Source organism: Corvus cornix, chromosome 6 (genome assembly GCF_000738735.6).
Source record: "Corvus cornix cornix isolate S_Up_H32 chromosome 6, ASM73873v5, whole genome shotgun sequence".
Taxonomy (NCBI): domain Eukaryota; kingdom Metazoa; phylum Chordata; class Aves; order Passeriformes; family Corvidae; genus Corvus; species Corvus cornix.
This window is the reverse complement of record NC_046336.1, coordinates 21082010-21108988: the sequence shown is the minus strand read 5'-3', so window position 1 is coordinate 21108988 and position 26979 is coordinate 21082010. Positions and strand designations below refer to the sequence as shown.

Sequence of the window (26979 nt, the reverse complement as noted above, 5' to 3'; positions counted from 1 at the left end):
GGCCTATTCTCTCCTTTGAAAAATCATTTGGCATCATTTCCAGTAACTAGCATTAAGACCACATTTGTTAACACATCTTTAAAACCACTGTCTGGATCCACACCCACCTAGTCCTCTCAAAGATTTGTTTCATCAATCCAAATTTCAACTACATTGGGAAGGGGAAAACACTTGTAAATTACTTCATTTATGTTCTGAAGTTACACATTTCTGAACCATTTTGTTTGGTTAATTTTTCATTAGCCTCTAAAAGGAATTCCACATCTACAGTCCAATATCACTATATAGAGAAAAGCATCTTCTTGTTTCAAAGTACAAAGCAAAACTACATCACTCTCTAAAGTTAGAAGAAATCAGGAAGAATAAACTGCTAAAAACACTGGCCCTTAACACAGGTTTAACTCCTCCCACAGGAGGTGGTATAATTGACTTATGCAGCAGAAAGCATATAGTAAGTTCTCCAGAGCAGGAGTGGTATTCACCAGATTCTTGGCATATGGAACTTTTTAGTCCAACTGCCACTTAAAGACTATCCATTCCACAATAATAGTCCCAGTTTTTATGCCCAAAAAAGTAAGCAGCATATGAGGAGACATTCACCATCTCTATGCACATTCAAAGGAAGAGAGAACAAAATAAATCCTTTTAAAGCTGACGGAGGAGACTGGTATATCCAAACGCAGTAACAGAACAAGGAGATTATTCCATTCAAACCAGAAACTAATTAATCACTTAAGTAAAGATGATTCCTAACAGATAAAAGCAAGAAAGCAGTTTATGAGATGTTTTGTTATTACAAAGTTGCTTTCTGTCTGATTAATCACTCTTCTCCCAGCCCCTCCCATACACGCACCCTAATGGGGTTTATCCCCTTTCTCAGAGCATATGGACAGTTCCCACAATATGGCAAATGATCCCTGAAGAAATTGCTGTACACTGAAGGATACTCTAGTTCAAAAAAAAAAGGAAATTTTTATTATTTGTACACTAATCACAGTTTTCTATTACTCATAGATAAGACATAGAAACCTGTAGTGAAAAGACTCATTCTCTCACGAGATCTGCTCTTTTGACCATTTCTTTCAGCTTCAAAATGTAACAATATAATAAACTGGAGATGGGGAGGCACAGATCTATACATATCCCACAACAAGTTACAAACATCAAGAAAAAATGCAGAAGCCACAACCCCCTTTAGAGTCATCTTTTGGCTGCACAGAAAATTCTGCAAGGGAAAAAAGCTTATCTTTTTCCTTTCTTCTCCATCCTTTTCTGAGATACATAAATATAGAAACATATTGCAAGCTAATTTTTCCCCTTAAAAAAGAGAAACACTAAGGTGCTCACAACAGCTCACTCCTCTCTTTGTACCCTGAGTTACAGGCAAGTCAGCTATGCCGAAAGAAAGCTTTAGGATAATAAAGCTGTTTTACCATCCACTCACCACAACAATCAGACCATTTCTCCTCATTCCAGGTGTTTATCCATGTATTTGACTTTTGCTGCTGGAATCATGACAATGACAAGGATTTCAAGGCAGGCTGCGTTCCTCACAAATTCATTTAAACAGGTGATTTCCAAGTTGGTGGTTTGCAGGTATCAGTAGGCAATTTACAGCCTGTCCAGGGAAGATGGACAGCCTGTTCCAAATGGCCCTGCAACCCCAGGCAACTTCTCACCTGTCAGAGGCCCGTGGATATACAGCCAGAACATGCCAGTGGCTTCAGGTGATTACTGCTTCTTCCTCTGCTAAGAAGAGATAGGACAGCTGCAATAGCTACACTAAATGCAATACTCCCAAACTTAACTTTTCTGTTTGGTTTAAACTTCATGTCTCTGCCAAAGTACTGGTATCAAGTTCCATCTGTTTTAAGAGCTATCTGAGTAGTTTTAGTTGTGCCTAGATGGGGTGGGCTTCAGCTGGCAGCAGTTTAAAGAGACTGACCTCACAACTTCAGGAAGTCACAAAAACCTTTGACACACATGACTGTCTGACCCAGTACTATAGGGTCTTGCTCCCATCAAGTACAACCTCCAGTTAAGCTGAAACTTACTCTAGACTGCCTTTATTTACATTTTTAAATAGTGTTTGGCCCAGATCTACTTAAAAGAAACATCTGATAAACCCTGACTACGAGACAGGATATTTATAACCTAAGAGACCCTTCCTGATGATTAGCCTGACCTAGCCAGGCCTGACATAGCTAGTCAAAGCTACTAACTGAGATACAGAAAGGTGTCAGTAACATTTCATAAGCCTCCAAACCTCAGTAGGTAAATAAAGGCATATCACAGCATCCAACAGTAACACCTTCTCAAGAAATGTGGTCATCAGTCATTTAATAGAGAGTAAAGCAATTTTTTCCCATTAAAAAATAATGTAATAGAAACTGGCTGCATATAGACACTTGTGAAACAGATCCACATACAAAAGGACAGCACAGAGGATAGAAAGGCAGAAGTTGCATCATCAAATAGACAAGCACTATTTTTTCAGAGCAGATCTCTGTTATGAAAGATCTCAGCCACTTCATTTATTACCATTAGGGTCTTAAATCTTCCATTATGAAGACTTCACAGGAGCATCACTTTGCTCAGATGTCCTAAGCTCTATGAAAATGAAAGACACAAAAACAGAGTAGGTCTCAAGTAATTGGTCTCAGGTAAAGCAGGTCAGATCTTTCAGACCACTGACCTTGTTGAACAGCCTGGACTCTGAAAAACCAACACCTCTTTGAGCTGCTGAGCCTGCTCCAGTATTTTAAATTATGTCTACCTTCCAAGTCCCTTCTACTACCTTAATTTTCATGCAGAGAATTACTGCCCAATCTGTCAAACTCAGCAGCTTCACCCATGGTATTGTTGGTATTTGGCAGGGCAACAGCAACACTGCTCTGAGGCAGTTCTGTCTGAAACAGCAGAGAAGTGACCAGAGCAGGCTGTGCCTGTACTGACAGAATGCCAGAATCCATAGAAGGCAGTATGGAGCTTACAACATCAGAGCAGAATTTGCTTTGTATGGCAATAATATAACATTGGTCTGAACATAAATGCTCATTAAATTCATACTCACAATTTTCTTCTCCTCCATGAAATAAAACTATTTATATAACCTGTGTGATTGCTTTACCATTTCTGCACCATCAGCAGTCATCCTTGATAAAAATCCCTCTTTTTAAAATAGGCTAGAGGTCTGATGAGTTTTTAAAAAAAAATAAAACCAACAAAAAATCAAACAATTAGGGAAAAAAAGAAAGCCTGAAACAGCTAGAAAATCACTACATGGTTCTTTTCCTCCCTGAGAAGTTTGACAACTTAGAACTCAAAATTTCATTTCACTCTCCTCTGAACTAATAGGATATTTAGCAAGATCAAAATCATTCCATATCTATTAGGTAGCCTTGACTATTACCCACGAACAGCACCACTTCTGTTGACTTACAGTATCACATCTTTTAGCTTAAAGAAATACCAATCGCCAACCTTTCCGTAAGAGGCACACATCTACTTTAAATATAAGCCAATACAAACATTAGGATTTTCAGTTTAAAAAAGGACCAATGTAATACATTTAGTCTTGTGGTATCTGAAGCCTCTCCCTCAAATTCTTGGCTCCAGTCCAAGTTGATTTTTGGGCAAGAAAGCTTCTGATGCTTACTTCTACATTGTATTTTTGCACAGGCAACAAGGACTTTATCCCACAGTGAAGAAATTTCACCAAAATACTTCAAAACTATTTCAGAATTATTGTGCAAAAGCTATTCCTCAACAGAATAATCAAGATGCAGTGGAATCAAACTGTTGCATATTGCAAACAGAATACCAAATCTTTCTTTGGTATTTTACCACAGGAGAGACTAACTTGTAAAGATTGTTATTTCATTAACTTCAACAATGACTTGGACTATCTCCTCCCCAGAATTACTTTACAATTAGGTTCTGACAAGGAAGCATCTCTATGGTAGCTCTACTTGAGTGTGCAAACTTTACATTTAAAAACCCATGTAATTTAAGATGGCTTCATGCAAGCCTTAAAATACAGGATAACCATGAAGGACAGAAAATACAGAAAAATAGAGAAAATACAGAAAACACAGGAATGCATGCTGAAGGAAAGTTCTCTTACAGAGGTCTGTAGTCAGGATGTTTAGGAGCAGGACTCCCTTTTGACTCATCTAATAGTCCTAAATTAAGACTCTCATATCTATCAATCTCTGTTCCATCTTGAATAGTGTATTCCATCTAACTCCATCTCAGGAATGCTCAAGTTATCGCACATAGGTCCTTCCTTATAGCCATATAGTCTTTTTCTAGCCCATTTTCTCTCACAGTACATCTTCTATGCCTTCCACAAGAATGGGTCTCAACACTTCAAACACTGCTACCAGCAGTTAAATACAGACACAATAGTTAAATCAATTAAATATTGCATTTTCCAAACTGCAGAATCCTTACTATAGGCTGGGCAACTGAAGAGTAGTGCTGCTATTATCAATAATTTATCATTATTAATCATTATTTTTATTAATAATAATTAATTTATTATCATTAATTTATCATTTAAAAACTCCCTGCTCCTCAGTACTTTCCTTTATGTACTTTGTGATACTCACACTACACTAAGAACCCTGACCAGACAGCAAGCAACACAACAAGCCAGCAGCTACATTACTCTCTTGGTTGTACTAACAACTCCATCTTTGCTGTCACCTGGGAAGCCACCAGAAGGCTCATAATTCGAGAACCTGTCTGCACAAATTCTCCTGCTCCTGTGAAACCGCTGTTTCATAAATCACCTTTACACTTCAGAATGATGCACTGAAAACACAGCTCCAGACAAGAAACAGAACTTTCTTCTGCATTTTTCCTAATGTAGTCAAAGCTGCATTTTAACAGACCAGGGCATCTTCCTGGTAATTACCACTGCAGATTACACCACTTCTATTTGCTCTTTGTGATAAACACAGAAAAAATAATTCAACTATCTTTCTTTTTATCTAACTATCAGGCAAGAGAACCAGAGGCTTCCAAAACAGTCCAAAATGAAGGAAGAGCTAGCATTAGCAAGCTGCAGAAAGAAACCAATTCTGTTTCTGCATTTCTCTAATAAATGAGACTTTATCACATCAAGTTTCTTTTGAGAGAAAGGTGGGGTGGGGAAAAACAGTCACACAATCCAGTGTTACAGAGTTAGCTCACAGAAGCAAAGCATTATTCCAATGTCTTCCTTTCAAGGAAAAGTATTTCATATACACAGGCTTCACACCCTTACAGCCAAAACACCTATTACATCAGCAAATTGCTGAAGAACAAGTGCTCTTCATAAAAAGAAGAATGTCTTCTATAGTCAGCAGGAAGCACAAGTATTCTAGACAGTCTGTAATATTTATAGTCATGGCGACCAAGATATATAGTTACACTGTAGTAAACTGCAAAACCTCTAAGTGGCAAGTTATTCTAGCGGTAGCAAGTACTACAGGCCAAAACGTGATAAACACATCACACACATTAGTCATCTTGACAGCTTCTTATGCCCACAAGTCTCATGATTTCAGTGCATTAACACATTGGTTAGCAGTGACACAGTATTTTAACTTGCACAGCTATTCATTTTAAGGCAAAGTTTACTGGCAAAGGGTATTTCTTGCCAAGAACTACTTCAGAATTTCACAGGATTCAAAATGAGCAAGCAACACATGGTGTCCAAAAATGAGTTCAGTATCTGTAAACAAGCTTAACAAAGGTGAATGGTAAGTACCACCAGGTAATTCTCAATGCAATAGAAGAGTAGGCAATGTCACAGTGCTTTTTCTATATCAAAGAAAGTATTTCTGTCTTGCAACAGTTCGTTATTCTTTTGTTGATTATAAAAGTGCTAATAGGACTAAAACATTTCAAATGTATTAGTCACTTGCACTTCTCAAGCTGCAGTGTCCATACTGCAAGTACTCAGATCTTAAAGAGACATGCTATGCATAACTGCCTTCAAGATGTCGAGAGAGTGAGGCCAAATTTCTATCACCTTTAGCTTCCCACAAGCGAACAGTAACTCATACTCGAGGCTACGTAACAAGAACAATTTACAGCTCCAGACTTTGCCTGGAAACCACAGGTCTGTCCTGCCTCAACTCCTGCATTGATAAGGAACGGCCAGCCTTCACCAATTTAAAAATGAAACCCAAATGCCTGGGAAGTTTGAGCTTTGTTATTGGTTGGGTTTGGGTTTTTTAGGATAGGCTCACGCCAAGTAACTATTTTGCCTTTTATAGTGCATACACTTAAAATAGGGTTTCCTAGGCAGCAGAGAACCACACAGCGTATCAGAGCCATCTGTGAGGAGTTTCGGGGCGGGTAGGAACAGCAGCAACTACCGCGCTTGACTGCACTTTAATGTGATGCCGCTCCTCAGGTGGGCAAAGGCTTCTTCACCCCAAGACGGTGAGCAACTGGCTGTTGGGACAACTCACTGCTCCGCAGCGCGGCTCTCCCGGCTCCTTCGCCAGCCGGAGCGGGAAGACGAAGGCGACTTCCAGGCGGGAGCCGCAGAGGTCCAGACAGACTTCCAACTTAACCCTTACCCGGGCCCCGCCACCGCGCCCGGCCCGTCCTCACGGGGCGGAGGCCGGGACACCTGTCCGCGACAGCCCGGGGCGGGCGGGCGCCGCCGGACTCCCAAGTTAGCCGCGGCGGCCAAAGTCGCTCCCGGGAGAAGGCGGGCCAGCCGCCACTACTCACCCGCACTAGGTTGCTGACAGCGGCCTGCACGGCCGACACGGGGGCGGTGAGGTCTGGGATGGCCTTTCCATCCACCTCCCCCTCCTCATGCATGATGACCAGGTGGGAAATCTGCTGGGCCACCGGCTCCAGGATGCTCTCGATGGTGCGCGTGTGGAAGACGGGCATGGCGGCGGCGGGGCGGGGGGCCGGGGCCCGAACTCAGCACAAACTCCTGGCAAACTCTGTCTCTGCGGGCTGGCGCCCCACGGAGAAAGCCGCGGCCTCCGCACAAAGAGGAAAAAGAGAAAGAACAGGAAACCAAACGACCACTCCGACCTCCCCTCGCCCCGGTGCGGAGTACAGCACACGGAGAAGCGGCTGCCGGCTCAGGCTCACGGAAGCAGGACTCGAACTCGCTGCCCCCCTGCCGCCCGCTAGCAGCGCCCACCCCGCACTAGCGCCGCTCCTCAGCCAGGCGGCTTTTCAACCGCCACAACCCGCCCCTCCCGCAGCTCCCGCCCCCGGCCGCCTCGCCCAATGGCTGAGCTGGGACCGCCGCTCCCAGTGGCGCAACGCCGCGTCCATCAACATTCCAGAGCCTCCTTCCCCCTCCACCCCCTGCCTTTCCCGCACCACCCTCCTTCCCAACCAAGCTTGGTTGCGCGGGCGCTGGTTTCCCAGAGTCGGGATGACGTCAGGCATTCTGGTGTCCATATAAGGACACGATTAAGGCCAGGGTGCCGAGATAGCGGGGGGCGAGGACGGCGAGATTCCTGCGCCACGCCCGCTGCCGGCGCAAGTTCGCTCCGTTGGGCTGAGGCGAAGCGTGGGGGCCCGCCGGGTGTGTGGGGCTGGGCATCGCTGGGATGGGGGTGGCCGAGGGGAGGTTGCGCTCCTGGCCGGGCCAGCTGTCCCCAGGCGCTGCTTGGGGCGCACCCTTTCGTGCGGGGCGTGCGGTTTCCCCGCAGCCCGCCCTGCGCGGCCCGCCCTGGGCGCGGCCCCATAAGCTTCCGCCCACACTGAGGAAAAGTGGCGACAGGCTGCGGGCGCTGCTTTCCACCCCCGCTCCGGCTCAGGTGGGGAGGGTTGTCCCTGCCGTTCCGCTCCCTGTTCGCCTTAGGTGGGGAGGGCTGTCCCCGTTGTGCCGCCCCCGCATGCTGCCCCTCAGGGCTGAGGGGATACGGCGGGACAGCGCTGAGGCAGCGGCAGCAGCCCCGTGGGGCTGCCTGGGGTGGCATGTACGGGGAGAGTGAACCTCGGCTTGGGTTTTACCGCTATGACTGGCGGTAACAGCAGGAGCTTGTTTAGATACGCTTGGGTGAGCGGCGTGGTGTTGGGAGAAGGAGTACTAACCGTGGTCAGAGAGGAACATAAATCCCCCCTTTCCCGTGGCGCCGGTGTGAGAGCGTGGCTGCCAGTCCCAGCCCAGCTCGTTGAGAGCCCTCACGAGCGCTGCCCGCCCTCCGGCGTACCCCGGGCAGGGTCTCTTGTGGCACTGGCAGCACTCGTGGTAATAAAATAAAACGTGAGTAAGGAGTTACGCTCTGCCCTTCTTCTTTTCTTTGATGACACGAGCACAGGTTCTGATTTGTAAAGTTATTGCTGGCTTTTAGATGTTTTTATCCTTGTGCTGCTATTTTAAGCCATAAATCAATGTCCCTGTCAGACTAGGTTGCAGTCTGAAATGTTCCAGAGCAAACAGTGTGTTTTCTGTGCAATGTTTGAACGCAGCCGGGCCTACCAGAAGACACAGGGACATATAGAAAGATCAATTAAATCAGTAAGGCTGGTGTGGGCTCAAGGATCTCTTTGTAACTTGTACCAGCATTGTCATGGTTGAAGTTACAGGGACAGTTACAAGCTGTAGGCCTAAAAAGCGATGAAAAACAGATTTTGTTCAGGGTTAAGAAATCTTAGCAACACCTTTAGCTCAGAAGTTTGTTTGGTTTGGTTACTGTTCTCTTTCAGTATGCTGGGAATTATATTTCTGTGTATTTATTGATTCTCCAGTGGTAGAAGTCATGTTACTAATTTCCATGTTGTACACTCCCGTTTGGTTTGCAAAGCAGTGTACCTGTAGGCTTGATAACAGATAATCAAATTATGCTATTGGCATGCAAAACATAATTACAGTATCAGTCTTTCAGCAGTGATGAGTGTTTTAAGTTACTTGAACTGTGCACTGTAAGAGTTGTTTATGTTGTTTGCTATTGGCTGTATAGCAGGTCCCATTTTTAGTATACACATTCCTAGCAGTTCCTCTTTCACATACTATGGATCAGTTATAATGAGAATAGATAAAAATCCTTCTGGACAGCAGTGTGCAGGAGCTGGGAATTACAAAAAGCAATTAGTCCATGTCTAATAATCTGCTAAATTCTGTTTTATGGAAGTATACAAACTTAATAAACCCCACATACTTAGTCATTTGTGGGACTTGCACATAAGCTAAGCACTTTGATTAAAAATAATTGCTTTAGATTTAGAATTGTGTATACTGACTTATGGCTGAAATATGCATGTTCACGCATATGTCTTCATATATAATGGAAAAGTGTTATCTGATTGTTATAGAAGTCTGACCTGGTGGCTCAAATAGGTACAGTTGCTACAGCCAAATTGAAATACAGAACAGATGGAAATTTTTGGTGGCCTCCTGAAACTTTTCCTACCTACAGAACCAAAATCTACTTGTATTTGGGATGTGTTGGTATTAAGGGTTTGTTTCACTATTTTGCTTATATTGGTGTAATTTTTGCCCATACAAAATTTAAATTTTATTCTCTGTATTATGTAACTGTACTGCATGCCTATCACTGAAATTTCCTCTATGCTGTTGCTGTGGCTGCCTAATTTTTGAAGCCACATCCAGCAAAATTCTGTGCAATTAACGGCAATATATGTAACACTGCTTTTCTGGTTGTTATTTTTTCTTTTGAAGTACTAAATTTTCAGTGTTTTCTCTTTCCTTTGCAGTATTCACAGCTGTGACATTGATGCCATATGAGTAACAGCTTTGAGGCAGGTACTTTTTTCAAAAAGTTCAGTTTCTTACTGTGATATTGCTTCCCCAGATTCTACATTAATCATTAATTCATTGGGTCCTAGTAGATGGTTAGAAAGTAATAATAGATGGGGTATTTTCTGTTTATAAAGCCCAGGATGGAAATGTGATTTCTTTTGTCCTCTTCCAATAAAGTATTGCATATCAAACAAAACAAAGGGATGCAAAATCTCCTTTCCACACACTCAAAATGTTAGCGTTATTAAGAAGTAGTATATATTATTAGAATGGCAGTGGTGACCAGCATCTCAAATAAGTTAATGTGCTTAGAATGAAAGGATTAGCTTTTAAGGCATTCTTTCCAAGTCTTTTAGTATTTCATAAGCACTCAGGTGAGTCCAGTTAAACCCATTTCTGCAGAGAATTTGATGTCAGCAGACTCTTCTGCTGACAGAAATCTCCGTTGTCTTTAGGACCATAATGTCTCTCTGACCCAAATGATCAAATAAATTCTCCTCTTTTGGCAAGTCTTTTAACAGAGCAAAGGAATTCTCTCTTTACTTCCACTGAGGTAAGTGAGATGCTTGAATGGCAGAAGTAATGGGCTTAGGTAGAAAAAGGGAGGACACCGTGTGCTTACACAAAGCGTAGCTGCAATGCATCCTCTGCCACCGTGTCTTTTGGAGAGTTCTGTGTCCCATGCTCAGGGTACATGGCACTGCAGCTGCAAGTGGCAGGAGCAGTGGAACTGAACTATTTGCAGAGCTTCGTGAACCTGCAGTTGTCTGCAATTATAAGGTATTTTGTTAGTATTAATACTTCATTGAAGTGAAGTGTGTCTGGTTAGCTCGAAGCACTAGCCTCTGTTTTACAGTAGTTACTTTCAGTATTAGGTACCACAGCAGAGAAGAATTATGCTTTCTAGGCAAATAACTTGGTTGTGATTAATCACTTTTCCCTGGAATGATCTGATGTTGTTCCTTTACTGTACCAACTTCTAACTTTTCTGAGTAAAAACTAATTAGCTGCCTGAGAAAATGTACAGGAATGCTATCTTCATATATTGCATAAACTGGATTGTATCAATGTCTTGATCCTATGAAGATTTAAGCATATGTTGAAATTTAAGGTTTAGAGTCTCTTTTATCAGCTTCTGGAGGATTGGAAGCTACTATTGATCAGTGGATGTTCTGCATTTCCCTCTTATCAAGTATTAACTTTGGATAATCTAAGGGATAACAAATGGATGATTGAATTTTAAATAATAAGGATTTTTTTCATTCTGTGGTAAAATCCACCTTAAACATAAATTTTAAATTTGTCATGAGTTTGTTGTAGAATGGTATTACTATACTGCTCTAGTGTGTAGGTAACGGGCACAGGAGGAATAAATTTCATGGCTAATAAATGACAACCTTGGAGAAAGAAAGAGCAGATTACTAAGGTGTTTGATAGTGTAACTTCACCACGATGGCCTGCCAAAGTGCTTGCCATTATTTAGATAAGTTTTGCCATGAAACCAGGTTAGGTTCTGTTTAGTTCTGCGTCTTGGCTGGCTGTGTTCTAGGAACTGCAATGATACCTACTTCAGAATTTTTGTACACTGACTCATCATCAGTCACTATCTGAGCTACATGGGAGCAGCCTATTACAGCTGGAAAATTTACATCACAATTGTCATCCAGCTCCTTTGTTGAATAGAATACGAACTTTGTTTCATCACACAACACCACTTGGTTCCCAGCCGCCCTTCTTTAGCTGTGTTCTGTTGTTGTGCAGACATAGTGGGGCTTAGGTCAGTAGAGAAGGTTGCTACCAATTCCCTGTCTCCTGCAAGGGGCTTCTTGCTAGAAGTTCTGCTGAGAAACCAAGAGTATAAATGTGGTTCATTTTTTCTTCTCTGTTACTGTGTCAACTGTTCTGAACCCAAAACACTTTATTAGCTACACTGCATTCTGAAGTGGGTTTTTTGTGGAGTAAGTATCACAACAATCGTAACAACAAAATTTAGAGAATGTTTTTAAGAACATGAAACATGTAGAAAAGAAAGGTAAGCATATTAAATATATTTTTTTGTGTATTTATTCTAGAAATTGCTAACTAGGGATGAGATTCAAAAAAACATTTTCCAACTTTTCTTCTAAAAAAATTGCCAGTGAAAATATATTATCATGTACATGTAAAGCACGTATGGTACTGTATGTGCAGTTAAAATTATACAGTCTATTCACAGTAAATGCAAACAAAAAGTCGTTCTGCTCTTGTGCTATCATTACTATGAACCTACAGTAGACTTTGGTTTTTCATAAAGGAACAGGTAGTTTTCAGGAGCTTGACTCGTATACTGGCTCAGAGGTTGTCAATATAATTGACTACCTGGTAAACAATCCAAGTCCTTTATTCACAGTAGGTGACCATTTTAATAGTTTAAACATTCATTTTGCAAATAGTGATTCTGGCTAATATTTATGGTCATTTCTACACACTGACACAGGGAAATTGAGGCAAATAAACCGAAGATCTCAAATGTGTTTTAAGTTAATAATATTAAACTTCATATGGATGTTGTCATTTGGCTTTAAATGACCTTTGCTGCTCTGCGATTCCTTTCCAAGAACATGTTTGTGAGAGCAGTAAGACTCTTGTCACCAAGCAGTTTACAGAGCTGCTGCATCTATCAGCTGAGATGTGGCAACTAGCTTCTTGTATGGTCTTGGTGTATTTCCTTATAAAGGAAAGGCTGTTTTAAATTACTCCTGTTGATCAGTTTAAGCTTCCCCTGTTTTACTTTGCACTCAAATGGTCAGATATCTCAGGTGAGATGCCTACAGTAAGTTCTCATATTTTTTGTCTGCCTTGCAAGAACTCATCTTGATACTCAGTCCTTGGCTAAGTATTTTTTGCATGCAGTTCTATTCAATTCCATTTCAAGACCTCTGTATCCAAATCAGTTTCCAAGATAATCTAAACAATACTTAATTGGGGTGTGGTTACATGTTCATCAGTGCTTCTGCAGGCTTTTTTCCCAACTTCTAATATTAGGTGCTTGTATGTATCAACTCCTTTCCTAGTGGTTCTTCATACTGGGTTTGATTTATTCAAGTATTAAAGCACGTGTGTATTGGGAAATGTAAGTTTGGTCTGAAATTTTAAGTGTTCTGCTGATTTGGAGTCTCATAAGTTATTTATTTCCCTCCTCCAGGATGAACAGGCTCGGGGGTTCTGCAATTCTGCTTATGTTCAAATTCACCACAAAGTCAAAGCCTTTAGACTGGCCAATGCTTCTTGAAAAGCCACTGGCTGAAATTAAGTAGTACTATAAGGAGTAATAATGAACTCTTTCAATATATGCCTGTATGTGATTGGTTTTTAACTGCATAATTGTAGAGATCTTTAACATTTTCATGAGTTCTTTATGGCTTATATAATTACCTGATTTAGTATGCAGGCTAAAGATTTGTAGCCATATATTAGTAGGTATAGGAGTTTACTAACATCAGCAAATACTAAATGGCCAAATTAAACTTAAAAGAGAAAATGCTAGATGGCACTTAATTTCTGTATCTATGTATATACTCCCTCCATATACAGTGGAGATATAAATCCACAGAATAAATACACTTTTTTGACACACTTTTGAGTTTCTTATCTGTGTTGTATTCAGTAAAACATCTTGACTAAAACTCTTCAAGTGTCTCAGAGGAGCTTCACGTAATTACAATAAAGGCAATTAACCTAATGCAAAAATACTTCCTTCTTCCTGCCCCCAGATCCTGAACTTGCACTTATTTTCATATAATTGGACCTTGTACTTGGGGAAAATTCAGTAGGACTCATTGTAAGATTGCTTTGTGAACATTTTTGTTCTCTGTTCCACATAAAATGCAGTGGTGTTATGAAAAGGACTGTGTACTCAACACTGGCACTTACGGTTTTAAAGATCATTAGGACTGTAGTGAGAGTTTTATCCTGCTGCAAAGGGAAGAATCCAGAATGACATCAATTCATGCTACATTACTGGGCCTGAAAAATTTGTTCGCTTGGCATGTTATGTCTATAAGTTTTGTTTTAGAATTTCTTCGATATACCAAAAACATGATCATCTTTCTCTTGTTCTCCTCTATAGCTAGATTCCTAGTTATTAGAAATTAAACTGTGAATCCCTTATCCATAGGGAAGATCCCTGTGCTTTGCCTTGCTTTCCTGTAGGTGTCAAATGTTAGTGGCTTTTTGCCCCATTACACAGCTGACATTGCCATGTCAATATTCAGAGATAGGAAATCCTGTCCTAAAGGAGCTTGGCTATAAAATATTAGTTCTGTTAAAATGTTTCAAAATACTTCCTATTTAAGGCATTATATGCAATATGATATGTATTCAGTCCACTTACAAAAAGCAACAGTTGATTCATAAAAATTGTAACATTTTTTGAAATTAGGAGCTGTTTGGGTTCTGCTGTCTTGAAGCTGCTGGAGGATGAGAAGCAAAAATTATGAGCTACTAAGTTTGCTGCAAATGCCCTAAAATGCCAGGAGTGAAAGGAAATTCCTGTTTTGGTTTTGGGTTCTGTGTATAGAAAAATGTCCCTGATGCCAGGCAACAAGATTTTCCATGTGAGTTGTCTACTGTTGCATACTGTGTCAGCATTGCCAGCTCAATGGTAAAGTGTGTGCAAACTGGTGCCAAAAGAGGGGCAATAGCTTCAGCAATGTCCCGCTGTGCTTGTGAAACGCTGCTTCCTGAGACAAACTTTCTGCCTTCTTCACAGTTCCCCTTGCAGAGCAGTTAGCCAAGCCTAGACTCACATTTTTCACTCATACTGTATTTGATTTACATCAGCTGAAGGAAATGGTAATGTGCAACAGTGACTCTGGAATTTAAACACAAACCCACAAGGGATCTCCATGCTGAAGGCCAACTTCCAAATATGGGAGAAGAGAAGCAGCCGTAGTAGCCTGGGAAGCCATCCTCAGCACAGCAAGGGACAAAATAGTTGGAAGTATATGAGCTTTTAGGAATTTGTTCAGAAAGGTAATTGCTGTCATGTTTTCATCAGAGTGATGGAATGAAATACAAGCACTGTGATTGCAGAAAGAAGCATGGTTTATGTTAACTGTCTAGGGCCTGAACAACAGAAGTGCGGCTATTCAATTCTATTTTAAGTGTGTAGTAGTGCACTTATTCCAGATCCAAGTGTGTATCTAAACTCTGCCAATATCAATCTGTTGGGATCACAGTTTTATCAGGAAAACCCATACGAAGAACATTTGTGAGAAAATTACTGGGGCTCAGTGCCAAGTCTGGTTGAAATTCTGCCAGAACATTTTCTCCCAATAGAAATAAATTCACCAATATTTAGACCCCACATTCTGCAAATTCTGATTCAAAGGCTTGAGAAGAGCTTTTAATATTCCATGTATCATAGCCCCAAAAAAGTGAAGGCTCAACAGATTTTACTTGCTGGTAGATTCACTTGTAGTTAGCTGTTGCAGATTTTTAAGGCATCTGATTTCCATGATCCACAGCGCTAGCTGTGTGTCAGCCAGGCACATGGAGAAGCAGTGACCTACAGGCCAAAGGAGTACAGAGCCAAAGCAGCAAGGGCAGCTGACAGAGAAGGGGAGTGCAATGGGGTTCACATTTCTAGTGGGTCACTGTTTGTAAGTGGTACCCTTGTTCACTGCATTATAGACTGGGCGTAGGACCTTTTGTTAGCATGAGGATAAATCTGGCTTTTAGAAACAAACAAGGAAAATTACGCCAAAGTCTTACAAATTGAAATGCCATTAGAAAAGCCTTCCTCTTGTGGATGTGGACTTCTTAGGAAGGAAAATAATTTGTAGGCTATTTTTCCTACTGATTTTGAAAGAACTATACATTTTCTAGAATAGCTCAGGCAAGAATGGCTGTGAAAGAGACACGGGTACTTGTTGTCCTGGGACACTGTCAAGGTGAAGTTGGGAGCAATAGATTCTATTTTTCTTTTCAAACTTTTTAAAGGAAATATCCTGTGTTCTGTCAGCAAATGAGAATTGATTGCACTGTGTTTCAAACCTCTTGAACTGACTCTGCTGTCTAAACAGCAATTGAATTTGAGTTTCTTTAAGGTCGTATGGTGGTACATGTAAGAGTATATTATTTATGTGTCATTAGGTAAAGCATCAACATTTTTCAAGTTGATGAAAAGTGCAAGTTTTAGTGGAAAGGACTCCTAAATTTCAATTCACAAGTCTCTCAAATGTATGTTAAAGTCGAGTCATAGTGATTCTGCTACTGTGCTATCAGTGAAAGATTTAGTAGAAGGGCTACTAAATGACACCTTTATATTTCAGAGCTGTTCAAAATAGGAAATGTAGCAACTTGGATAAAGTTGTTTCTACCTAACTGAAGAAATTTTGGGCTTTATTCTGTAAGAAGATGTTGCTGTGGCTGCTGTTTGAAAGTTTTATTTTATGTCTCAAAAGGCTTAAACCTTGATGCCTGATTTGGTTCTGCTTTCCAGCTTCCATTCCAAAGAATTTACAAAAAAAAAAAGCTACCTGTAGCTGTAAATTGCAAAATAAGGGGTTCTGAACATTAAGTGCTTATAACTTCACTAGAGATATATTTTCACTATATCATCATCAAAAAAATTATCGATTCCAAAAACTTACATGGAGAAAAGTTCAAAAGCCATTTGAAGAAATTGACAAATAGATCCATCACGGTCTGTTGAACACAGAGACACACTATTTCTAGATCAAGAAGATCTCCAGCTTTGGATTTTTCAGCTGAACATATGTACTTTGGGAATTGTTATTTTATTCTTGTCCCCCTTTTGTATTCTTTCATAAACATTTACTGTTGACCACCATCAGAGTTAGGATACTGTGCTAGAAGACACACATGGCCTGATTGGGCATCTTCATGTTGTTCCTGTGAAATGGTTCTGCTCTAGCACCTATATTCATGAAAGAAGGACCAAAATTTGTGTCAGGGTAATAAGACACTTCAGGGTAATAATGTGCAATATGAAAGTAAGTTATCTGCTGTTCCTGTTACATCCTTTTTTCTGTGACTGAGCTTTTCCTCTCCTAGAATTGACTCATCTCTGTTGCAACAAAGATATATATTGTATAAACACAGTACTGTTCCCTTTTGATAATTAGTGATAATGTGAGGGAAAACAACACGTGCTGTGTCGTCATATCCTGGCATAACCATGGACACAGTGATCTGAGAAGCACAGCCGTGCATCAGGTCATGGAGTGGGCTTGCATCTAGTCATGTGGCAGGGACTGCTTGCTGAACAAGCTTCTAAATGCCATGCCTGCCTTTATCACACAAAACCTGAGCTGTAAGAAAAGAATTGTTCATATATTAAATATATGCACATTATACGTGAAATATATGTACATAAATATCTATATTAATGCATGTACTCCCATGCACCTGATTTACATGCTTATCACAAAATGGGTAAGGTTGGGAAGGGATCACAGGTGAGGTCATCTGGTCCAACCTCTCTGCTCAAGCAGGGTCTTCATAAGAGCATATTGTACAGGCTTGCATCCAAATAGTTCTTGAATATCTCCAGTGAGGGAAATTCCACAGCCTCTCTGGGCAGTCTGTTCCAGTGCTTGGTCACCTGCACAGTAAAGAAATTCTTCCTTGTGTTCAGGTGGAACTTCCTGTGCATCAGTTTCTGCCTGTTGCTTCTTGTCCTATTGCCCAGCGCCACTGAGAAGAGCCTGGATCCATCCTTTCATCCCTCTCCCTTCAGATACTTACATGGATGAATTCCCCTCTCAGTGGTCTCTTCTCGAGGCTGATCAGTCCCAGCTACCTCAGCCTTTCCTCTTAAGAGAGATGCTGCAGTCTCTTAATCATCTTTGTCACCTTCTGCTGGACCTGCTCCAGGAGCTCCATGTCTCTTGTGTCTTGAGGAGCCCAGAACAGGACACAACGCTTCAGATGCCCCTCACTAGGGCTGAGCAGAGGGGCAGGATCACCTCCCTCGACCTGCTGGTGATGCTTTTCCCAATGCACCCCAGGATACCCCTGGCTTTCTTGTCCACAAGGGCACACTGCTGGTTCATGAACAGCTCATTGTCCACCTAACTGCTGAGATCCTTTCCTGCAGAGTTACTTTTGAGCACATCAGCCCCCAGCCTGTACTGGTGACAGTACTGGTGGCACTCTATGAAATATTTTCCTTGCATCTCCTTCGTGTAAGTTGGGAGTAAGCTTATGGCATCTCTCTCCCAAAAAAGAAGCCTGGAAACAACTTTCCATGGCTTCATGCAATCCTATTTTCAATCAAAATGTCTAACTAATACAGCCTAAAAATACCATGTGTCTTTAATTAGCATTTCTCTTGGAGACTGGAAGCAAAGGCAGAGAGAATATAATGCAATAGAAACCCTGGGAAAATTAGATCTGAAAATGAGGTAAAGAAAACAGATTCTGAACACAGGACTGAGACATGGAGAAAATTTATTTTGGGAACATAATTTAATCATTCTACTGACAGGACTGCTTTGAGTAGCTGAAAGATTTTGTGAAAGGAGATTTTTTTGTCCATGAAACAACAGTGAACACAGGAAATGTGCTTTCTATATTTTAATTTCAAATTAATATTAAAGGAGAGGAAAAACATGGCTTAAAACTGAGGCAAAGCATTTTAAGAAATTACACACATGCACACACACATATGAGTACATACAGTTCAGGTGTCCACAACACAAATCCCTTGGGATGTCAACTTCCTTCTGCTGCTGTAGGAAGCCACTACTTCTATAACTTTCAGGAAGAGTTTAAAATAATATCACTAAGTGTATTTCCAAATGTGAATTTGAGCAGGGAAGGCCATTTGCTGCGCTAGCTGTTGTCTGGAAAGCTCTGTACAGGAAGTGTTTCTGAGGACTAATTGTGGTCCTCGATGGTTATGAAGTGTATCACCATGGCAGAGTTGCTTTCCAAATCTTGCAGCTGAGACAATCCCGGGGCGACCTTAGTAACCTTCACTACTGTACACTGAAGTCTGGTTCTCCTTTTAACTCTCTTGTTGCACAATACAGGAGCATTAGTTAAATATCTGAAGTACAGAGAGAATCATGGTTCATGGATTTGTGAGGCTTAAACCCTAAGAGCAAGTGCCCTTCAAGTGGCTGTAGAAAGGACTCCAATACTCTGGGGACCCCTTTGATTGCATGTCAAATGTCCAATGCTAAGATGAGATATAAATATCAATTGCCACGTGTTATGATAGGAAATAAGCCTGCCAATGCAAGAGCAGATGGCATTGCATGAGGTCTTTCTTACATGGAATAGGAAAGAGATTATTATGTCCGTGACATTGATCAGGGTAACACAACAGATAACAAGGTCATTGAATTTGTGCATTTTTGGTTAGGCTTTAAGAAAAATTACATCCAATTCCACAGTAGCAAACAAATGCCATTAGTCTTCTTAAAAACAGCAAAAAATAGTGAGTGCAAAAAGAACACTAATATATTTTTAAAGAAATAGTAATATCACAGATGCAAAAATCCAAAGCAGATATGCTGATTTTTTAGTCCTGAGACACATGTTCTCTTTTCACAAAACCTTTAGTGGGTGCAAGCAGATGAACACGGAGATGCTGTATGAGTGGGGGACCGTGGCCTTTGCACTGAAATCCAGCAGATCAGCAGATCATATGGAACCATGCAGCAGTCTACACCGCTGGGGAGAGAAGGAGGAAGTGTAAATGCTGCATCCTGGCTGCTGCCATTCTGCTCTCTCCCCCCACAAAATAGGAAGGAGTAGAGTTGCAACTCAGACCTGTGTCTCTAAGAGAACATTAAGAAAACATTAGGAAAAGAGCAAATAAAACAAAAAATAAAAGACACACACACCCCCAAAAAACCCCCACACCCAACTAAAAAACTCCCCAACACACCCAACACACAAACAAAAAAAGCAAAGTCCACCTAACCCACAAACAGCTCAATATGCCAAATGTGCATACCTCAGATTCTGCTCAGGGTCTCTCCAGTCCAGGACTGGAATTGCAGGAGGTGCATAAAAGCAAGAACTTGGGTGGCACAGGAGTAGAACAAGAGGGAGTGTGGACATGCAGGGAGCAAAGAGAGAAATCCCTAATAAATGCAGGACTAGAAGAACAACAGCTGCCAGAGGCCAAGGGTTGAGGTGCCTTGTAGCAGAAGAGCTATGTAAAGAATCTTGCCCAGCCCCTGTCCATAGTGTCCCAGACTCAGTTGTTCTGTGATAAAATATAAAACTGCTAATATATATTGGGGGAAAAAAAAGAGAAAAACATAAAACAAGAAAAGACAAGAAAAAATAAAAGCAAATAAAATGTAAAAAATATAATGATGACATTCATTTGGAAAGAGTCATTTAGGAAAGATTCAACTCTGACACAGGCTGAGACCAAAAAGGAGACCTAAGGAGAGGAGTAGCCACTATGATAAAATAATTTGGTTTTTTTACTGATAACAAAACAACTTAAAAGTGCATGCAAACATAAATTGAGTTATATTTAAAATGGTGATAATTGCCCCCAATGAGCTTTGAGCCTGCTATAAACATGTTAAATACTCTTAAGTTATGGCTGACTTTGAGTACGTTACAAGGTACAGACACTGCAGGAGCATCCCAGGGAATAAACCATGCAGCTGATAATAACTACAGAATGGAGAAGTGTGCTTCTTTGCTCCATATCCAGTGTGTAGCTCTCCCACCTCACACAAAATCAAAGGAGTTTTGTTTCTTTCTACTGAACTGTTTCTTTCTACTTTCACCTTCTGCTCTCTGTCGACTGAATTTCAAGCAGGTCAATACATGGGAAATAAGGTGTCACTGCCCCCTTGGCCTGCAAAATCAAACAGATGGCAGCTGACACCTTAGAAATGTATTCTCTTGCGGGTGCTATGGCCAGAAGATAGCTTTTACAGTGAGAAGAGGTAATTTGGCACTACTGCTAGTTTCCATATGTACGGAATGTGCCAGAGCTTCATGAAAATCTCCAGGCTGTTTCTCTTTTCTCTTTTTTCTTTCCCGGCTAGCATCCTACAGCCACAATGAGTTCAGACTTCTTAGTATTCCAAAAGCAGAGAAAGATACCTTTATTTGAGATAAGAAATACAAAGTACTTCCTCTGTACATTTTCTAGGAGCACAAATACTTACACAGGCTTTCCACAGGAAGGTAGCAGTTGTCATATAGATCAGACCACTGACCCCTTCAAGTTCAATCAGACTGTGGCAAGTCCTGACACTTTGAGAGGAAGGTTTAAGAAACCCTACTCATGGGAATTAGGAATTCCCACTCATGGTAGGAAACTGTGGGTGTTCTTTTCACCCAATCATGTGGAAGTGAATTCTTCTGTTACTTTTGTTGTAACCTGAAGATAAAGCAAACTCCTTTTGGACATGAAATAGTGCTGGGTCAAAATTTAGATGCATTCATTCCCCTACACATGAAAATCCCATTAGGGTGGGATTTCACAGGCTGCGTGATTCGCATACTGGCAAAAAGACATTCATAAGTGTTTGGATTTACAAAACTGATGAGCTCACAAAACTCCCATTGTAATCAGCAAGAAATACAGATAAAATACATGATGATTTGAGATTATGAACAATAAATACTCCTATCTTTTTGCTGCCAAAATTTACTGTTATTAAGAAACTGGAAGTATTGTTTAGCAGTAAGAATAATAATATCAATTTATCTCCTGGTAGATTGATCTCCCTGGTTGTGGACGATCTGTTTTCACTGCAAGTAATGGTATTACTTATATGTCATCATACTCTTTGCAAATTCTTTCATCACTGTATTTTTCAAAGGATGGTTTAGATATTAGCTGATGTGTAGTACTCTCTTCTGGGGTTGGCATGGGATAAGTGTTATTTCAGAAAAGAAGGAACTGAGACTTTTAAAAAATAAACAGTTTTTCATTCTTTAGTAGTGCCTGGAAATTGCTAAGTCATTTTTTTAGGCTTAGTCTGTACTGCGTCTTTTTGAAATATTTGAGAGCACTGTCTCTATGTGCTTTTATTTTATGCAATTTGACATGAACAGAGTAATTACACATCACATTCAGAGGTGTCAATAAGTGGTCTCAGAATTAGTTTCACAGTTCAATCTTATTATGGGTTTTAGCCAATGGTCTTGGATACATTTGTGAATAAGTACCTGAGTTGCAACATCCCAAGGTGTGCAACACTGTTGGTTCTATTCTGCCAGTTCTGGGTATTCTAAGGTAATTCTTTTGACCTCTCTAGTTCCAGTAATATACATGGCTGAGAAACCATTCTCTTAAATTCTTATCTATAGGTGTTAGATTTCAGATAGAGATGATGTGATACTACTTATGTCTTGGCAATCTCTTTTTCTCTGAGCTCCCATTCTTGAAATGTTTGGCATAGTTATATCTTTCTTACATGGGGGTGATTTATTTACTCTGTGTAAATTGTACTGTTGTAAGACTTCTGCATATCTCTCAAATGTTTATATGAACATTTGAACATGTGGAAGAATACTTAATATAAGGTACTAGTTTATATACAAACAAGGCAAAAAAAAAGGGGACCTTATACCTCAATCTCCATAATTTCTACATAAGCCATTATTTACCCAGACTTCCTAAGTACTTAGCCCAACTTTGCAGAATTTTATCCAAGTCCTAAGCACCCAAGGAAATATCTTTGCTGAAATCCTCATGTCACTGAATTAAGTAATTGAATGCACACATACTGTAATAGAGCAAGGAGTTTACCCCTGAACTTCAAGGAACTTCTGTGACCAGGAAAAAAGCCCAGAGACTTCTTCCTTGTTTTAGCATTACCAGGACTAATGCAACAGAATTATATTTTTAGGTATGTGCACATTATTCCCAAACACATTCAGTCTAGACTTAAACACTCTTGACAGTCCAGAGGTGCTGGGTATTGCAAAGGGAGCTGTGAAGCAGAGGAGGAGCTGCCCTTGGACTGTGTACATAAACACTTTGAACATTACTTCACTAAATCCAACTTCTTGAAGCAATAAAATTCTTCTGTAGAAGTTGCAGGTAGTAGCTCAGCAATAAAAAAGGTCAACAGTGTCTGACCACAATTGATAGTGCTATGATAAACACAGTGCACAGTCTGTGCTGGCTAGAAAACTGCAGAGAGCTTGGTGTACCCGAGGTACCTTTGTGAAGAGACACAAAGGAATAAGTAATGTATAGGAGGCTTTACCTGTGGATGGAAGTTGGGAAATATCCATTCAGTCATGAGTGTTGCTGGTGAGTTTTAACATCTTCCAGAATATCTTCCAGAGTCTGCAAAGCTTTCAGACACCCTGGGAAATGACAAGCAGCTCACGTAGGACTCTCTGACAGAATTTATATAGTCTGTGATGTTCCAACATGCTTTTTGGTAACAATAGTCTATTACTGTTACAAAACTGCTATTAGCATTCTCCTGAGAGGTGAGCATATCCCCTTAGTTATGTTTAAATCCCTGACAGGAAGCGCCTCAACAGCAGTTGAGGGCAGTGCAGCCCATTTGCTAACACTTGTCACAACATACAGAGTAGAGCTGCAGACTTTTTCTAGCAGATCGTTTATGCCGTCTCCCGTAATTCTAGGAATAGTCTACCCACTTCATGTGGGATGATATTAATTTTCTGTTTGCTGGAGAACTGGACATACCAAGTAGCACACAGAAGGCTAGCAGAAACACAGGTATTTCTTCTTGCACTGGAAATTGTATAGATTTACTAAGAAAAAAGTCAGTAAGGTGATGTAAACTATTATTTATGTGTTGTCATCTGTAAAGACACAAAGGCCTTGCCTTTGTTTGGAATTAGGCCTGCAGACACTGAGGTAGAAGAAACAGTACAACTTTCAGTTCTGTAAGAGAGAGAGCAAACTGGTGCTTTTCTCAATCCTGGAGTGGTTCTCTGCTCACACTACTTTTTGTCCTTGTTTCTTGTGAGTTGACTTTGTGCAGGAACACCAGTAACTGTAACTGTGGTTTGCAGACCAAACAATGCCCTAGATTTCAAATGCTCTGCAGTGTTGCAACAATGTGAGCTGTGACAAAGTCAAGTTTTTGAAGAGCAACACTCCAGGGTGTGCAATTCATTGTGAATGAGACAAGAGTTCTCAGTTCAAAGTATTTCTATGAAGTAAAGACTTCTAAAAAGAAGTAAAAATAATTCATGTGTATGAAAGCTAATTTAAAATCTCCTTTAAAAACAGATCACCTTTAATCTGTTAATCTTTAATCTGTTAACCTTTAATCATGTTAATAACTCATAGTCTGAAACAAATTCATCACCCACATCTGTATTTCTTAGGCTGTAGCTTTCTCCTGGACCTGACAATGGTGGTGCAAAAGAGGCTTTAAAACTGAATACTAATGCAGACAACTCCTCACACCCACAAGCTCTGGGATCAGCCAGAAGAGCTTAAAAGGAGTTCCCCCATGACTGCATTTTCTTCAGACATTCCGTAGTGGCTTTTGTTTGATGGCTGGAGTATTGTTGTCAGGCTTTTCTTTTGAGAGGCACAATTTTGTCTGCTTATTAACTGATGAAAAAATCTGCTTTCATTTCATCAGTTTAGGTAATTTTCTAATCCCAGCTAATTTAACTTTTAGTGTTTCTGACTACACTTTCAGTTTTCTTCTTAGCATTTGTATTACTACTAATTGAACACTAGTTCTTCAGTTCTCTAATTATTTAATGTCATAAAAAGTCTTGAATTAATATGCCTAATTCCTGTATCTCATTTGGGAAGAAAAGCTCAGAAATGGGGCACTCTAATTCTAAAATCCCAGGCAGTAGTTCAAGTCACAACCCTTAATTAAAATACTACACTTAATTACAATACTACATTACTTTTCAGGATCCAGCTTAGCTTCTGTTGTCCCCATTAAATGTGCTAGTTTATCAATGTATTTCTTTGCGTTGGGCTTACCTTTATTAGTGGCCAGTACTGGCCTAGAAAGGGATTCATAATTTTCTTCTATTTAATGTCAAATATTTTTGTACTGTGGATAATGTCTATAAATCTACTGCAAAAAATGTTACTGGTACTCTGGTGACTTCTGAGACTTAATAATCTCACAGATGGTGACTCCTAAAAGGTACCTCATTATAGCTTGGGAAATGAGCTTTTCATTGCAGAATGCTGGAGTTCTTAAATATGAACTCTACTTCTGCAGAAGTTCCTGGTTTTCATTGGGGCCTTCAAGGTCCTACAGTGCTTCCCTTAACAAGACTGTCAGGGAAACTGTATTACCTTCTCCATCTTCAGTTTAAAGCTGTGTGATGGCTAAATGGCTAAACTTGTATAGAATATATCAATCATCTTTATGATGGTTTTCAAAAATATTTCTTCGAAGTGTCAGGCCATTTGATGGTTGAAGACAGTTCATACTTTTTAAAGGACTGTTTTATACTGCAGATTGAGTCTCAGAAGGAATTATGAAGTGGCTTTGGAATTCTCTGCATTTGCACATTGGTACCTATCTCAAATCTTATCTGCTTATAAATAAAATGCAGTTTTTGACAGCTACTCCTACATATTTTGATTGGAGAGCCAAGAAAGGTTTTCTTTCTGTTCATTAATTCCTTGCAGTAAAGAACTCAAATTAGGAACTCAGATTAGGAAACATGCAACATGAGAACCTTTGTAAAGACTGTCTGTTTGCAGCCTTGTTATTCAATCAGGAGCCAGAATAAAGAACACTTTCCCAGAGTGGCATATGATGTGCAGATACTATAGGAATAAAAGTAGAAGATTCCAACTTTTCTCACAAGTGTTCATAGATCTGGTTAGGAATAGTCTTTAAAAAACAAACCAAACCAACCAATAAACAAAGCCCCCGCCTCCCCCAAAACACACACACACAAAAACTCCAAGCAGATATGCTTGGGTTTTAGCTGGTACTTTAAGAAGTAATGATACTCTTCGTGTAGAAAGAACCAGATGTCTTCTGCTTGGGACAGCGGCTGTAGTGGATTCAAATACAAACTTAACCCAGTCTTCGTCTTGAAGCTATCTGAAATAGAACATCAACAATTAGGAGGCTGTTGTATTTTAAATATTGTGGGACACTGAGTTATCATACAGAATCACTAGATTACTACAGTCTTTTGAACACCTATTGATTCTAGCAACATGTGTAGACCACTCACCAAATATTTCCTCCAGATTTCTTGCATGTATAGTGCATGCTTATTGCAAGCTTTCTCCTCGTCAACACCAACTGTGATAACAACTTCATATATTTGTCAGAAGTGTCCTGTATTTCTGAAATCTGTACATCCACACTTGTCGTCATACACAAAATAGGAGAAGGATTTAAAAATAATAAGGTTGAAGATTGCTAAAAATCCAAATAAAATCCAGTTTAACAGCAACTAAAACCACAAGGTTTTTACCATCAGATATTTTGTATTTTAGTGGAAAAAAGAGATTTGGGCTCTTGTAGCATCAAATCCTAGTTTTTTATTCCACTAAGTGATCTGTGAAAATACTTTCTGTGATCTAAAATAAGACATGCAGACCGGAAGTATAAAGATACTGTTTTTCTGTGGGAAACCAAATGCAGATTCAGAGTTCCTTGAGTCAGGCTTTTTGCATTGTTTATTTAGAAAGAGCTGGATTTCAGTTGTTTTGTCAATGTAAGTCATACAAGAAGAAAATTCTTCAGTGTGACAGCTACATGGAAAAGAATTCCTTTTCCTTGCCCTGTTTCACTCAGTTGTTACTGGTTGTGTAACTGGCACATGCACAAATGGTCTGTCCTGTCCCTGAGAAAAGCCTTGAGGCAATAGCTGCTAGAAATATTAAAACTGTGGTTTGTTCCTGTTTTCCCTTTTCTTTTGACAAAAATATGATGGTTGTATCTCTTTCAGACTAATCTGTTAAAGAAATTTCACCAGGGTTTGTTGTGCTGACATGCTCTGCCCCGTGAAAGAGTACATATATCAGAACTGAATTATTTTTGGAATTTTAGCTGCTATATTTTTTCCCTACAATGTTAAAGACTAGTTCAGGGTCAGGAATGCCCATCAAATAGAAGAAACAGAATAGCCTGTAGTTCCTTTTGGAAAGCAATGCTGTCTTGCTGCCAGTACCTTTGCCAGAATGTTGTAGGCTGGAGCTCCAGTGTCTCTCGTATGGGAAAGTGAATTGTTGCTGATCAGTTACAGCTGCTGTGTGTTGCAGTGGTTGCAGGTTATTTCTTACTTTGGGGGAGAAAATGGAAGGT

At 40.3% G+C, this 26979-nt stretch overlaps 1 protein-coding gene across 3 annotated transcripts in view; it reads right to left on the bottom strand.

Annotated features, from left to right (window-relative positions):
* Positions 1 to 7189, bottom strand: part of VCL (vinculin) — a 60377-nt gene extending 53188 nt beyond the window's left edge. For 2 of the 3 annotated variants that reach the window (XM_039554442.1, XM_039554444.1), the window contains exon 1: positions 6736 to 7189. In XM_039554442.1, the coding sequence (XP_039410376.1) occupies positions 6736 to 6903 (168 nt within the window). In that variant the 5' untranslated portion in view covers positions 6904 to 7189. The remainder of the gene's footprint in view (positions 1 to 6735) is intronic. The other variant, XM_039554443.1, reaches the window with a different exon arrangement.
* Between the last annotated feature and the right edge of the window lie 19790 nt (positions 7190 to 26979).